At 55.3% G+C, this 2,242-nt stretch overlaps 1 protein-coding gene across 1 annotated transcript in view; it reads right to left on the reverse strand.

Moving 5' to 3' along the window:
* Positions 1 to 477: 477 nt before the first annotated feature.
* LRFN2 (leucine rich repeat and fibronectin type III domain containing 2) overlaps positions 478 to 2,242 on the reverse strand; it is a 268,159-nt gene continuing 266,394 nt past the window's right edge. The window contains exon 3 of the mRNA XM_004379428.3: positions 478 to 1,770. Coding sequence (XP_004379485.1) covers positions 798 to 1,770 — 973 coding nt within the window. The 3' untranslated portion in view covers positions 478 to 797. The remainder of the gene's footprint in view (positions 1,771 to 2,242) is intronic.

Genomic DNA, 2,242 nt, shown 5'->3' on the forward strand with positions numbered 1-2,242 from the left:
TTCTGTCACCCCACACTGCTTTCCCTGGCCCAGCACATGCCCATGGAGACGTTCTGTCCCAGCTTCCCAGAAAAAGAGGCAAAACTCCAAAAGCAACTCCAGAAGTTAAGATCCCTGATGCCCTATAGCTTCTTAAAGCCCTTCTTCCTCCTCCCTCACACAGGAAGTCTTGGACATTATCCTTCTGGTTTAAGCTGATGTGATGAGGTATAGGGCATGTTTGAGAAGCAAAGGAAACTGGGTCAGGTTTCAGGTATGTGGGTGGTTGGGAATCACAAGAGGTCTGGGCAGGGGTCTTCCCAAACTAGTGTGGAACCAGAACCATCCCCTTCTGTCAACTGGCAGTGATCACCCACACCCAGGGCTGCTGGGAATGTACTTTCATATGTAAACTCTCGATTATCAGTGTGAATGAAGAAGAGGAGCCTGGGAAATGGAAAAAAAATAATTATGAAATAAAATAACACTGGAACCATCAGCAATCCGAAGCCACTTGCTTATACGCTACATTTGTGATTAGAAAGGCAGGTGTCTTGCCTTCCCAAACACTCAGGGTTTAGTCCAACATTTGAGCGAGTCCACTTTCCCTGAGCACACCCCAGCTGGGTGGTGGGGGATGGGCCAGGGAGGGTGATGAGGGTGGGTTGTGGGGGGGAAGAGGCTTTTGACAGGGAGACAAAGCTGTCCCTGGATGTAAACATCACCATGGAAACTCCACAAAGACTTGCCAGTAAAGATTCTTTCCCCTTCTTCCATCCTGCAAGAGTGGGAGAGAATGTCCCCCCCGCCCCCCAGGCCTACACAGTGCTCTCCATCACCCACTCAGAGCTGCCAAAAGTCCCCCGGGCCCCCACCATGTCACTCTCCTCAAAGGGCAAGAGCATGCCATTGACAGAGAGGCTACGCTTTGTCCAGATGTTTGAGACCCTCCGAGGAGGGCTGTAACCACCAGGGGCGACCCCTCCTGCTGCCGCAGCTGCAAAGTCCCCCATGTCAAAGGAGTGACTGCGTTTGGTCTTGCCCTCCAGGGGCAAGGGGAGCAGACTCTTGGCCCGGGCTGCAGGCGGCCCCAGCAGTGGCTCTCGGTCCGAGTGATGGCCCGTGGCTGATGTCCCGGACCCGTTTCCGGCTGGAGTCCTGGAGTCCAGCAGCTCCTCCTTTCTCTGACTCTTGAGGTCCAGGGAGGCAAAGGCCCCCATCAGGCGGTCAATGTTGGGCTTAGGGCGAGTGGCAGGGGGTGGGAGCCTCCAGGGGCCCCGTCCCAGCCCCGCCGGGTCCCCACTGCCTAGGGAGCTGGAGGAAGAGGAGTCACTGCCCCGGGCCAGGCTAGCACTGAACTCGGCCAGCTCATTCCGCACCACCACTTTGGGCGGCCCCTGTTGGGGGGCCCCACTAGGAGCACTGCCCACGGGAGGGGGCTGGGCCCCGTTTGTCTGAGAGTACACGTTGCTGACGGCAGCGGCTGCCATCTTGCTGGGAGCTTCATGGTTGCAGACCTTGTAACGCACCATGAGGATGACGATGAAGACCAGCAGCGTAGCCACGATGATGCCCCCAATGACCAGGATCATGGTGCCGCCCAGGATCTGGCTGTGCATAGATTGGCACTGCGGATAGTCGGCCTTGGTGAAGAACTGGGCGCAGCCCACGATGTTGGTGGCCGTGAGCGTCGTGGCCGTGTCGTCCCACATGGCCAGCACACACAAGTCATAGCCAGTCCCGGACACCAGGTTGTTGACCACGAATGCCTTGTTGGAGGCTGGGATCATCCTGGAGGGGAGGCATAGACACAGAGGGCAAGGGGTGGTGGGGTGAGATGGGCAGGGTGACGTGAGGAGACAGAGAAAGGTAGAAATAGAGAGAGAGACAGTAAGAAGAAGAGGCAGAGGGTTGGAGAGAGAGATACAGGGACACACACAGAGAGATAGGGACAGAGTAAAAGAGGTGGAGAGACACAAAAAGGATGGGGAAAAGGAAGGGGCAGACAGGTATAGGGCATAGGACACAGTGGCAGAGAAGTGAGGAGAGAGAACAGGTAAGAGGGTAGAAGCAGATTAGGGTGAAAAGGGAAGTGAGAGAGAAAGATTCAGGGTGGCAGAGGCAGAGAGAGACGTAAACAGAAAAAATACAGAGCAAGACACATTGTAAGCCAAGATCACGTGAGGAAAAAGGATACCATGGATATGGAAATAAAAAGACAATGAGTATGAAGATAAAGCGACAGAGAAAGTACGGGGGGAGG

Source organism: Trichechus manatus, unplaced genomic scaffold (genome assembly GCF_000243295.1).
Source record: "Trichechus manatus latirostris isolate Lorelei unplaced genomic scaffold, TriManLat1.0 scaffold00065, whole genome shotgun sequence".
NCBI classification, from domain to species: domain Eukaryota; kingdom Metazoa; phylum Chordata; class Mammalia; order Sirenia; family Trichechidae; genus Trichechus; species Trichechus manatus.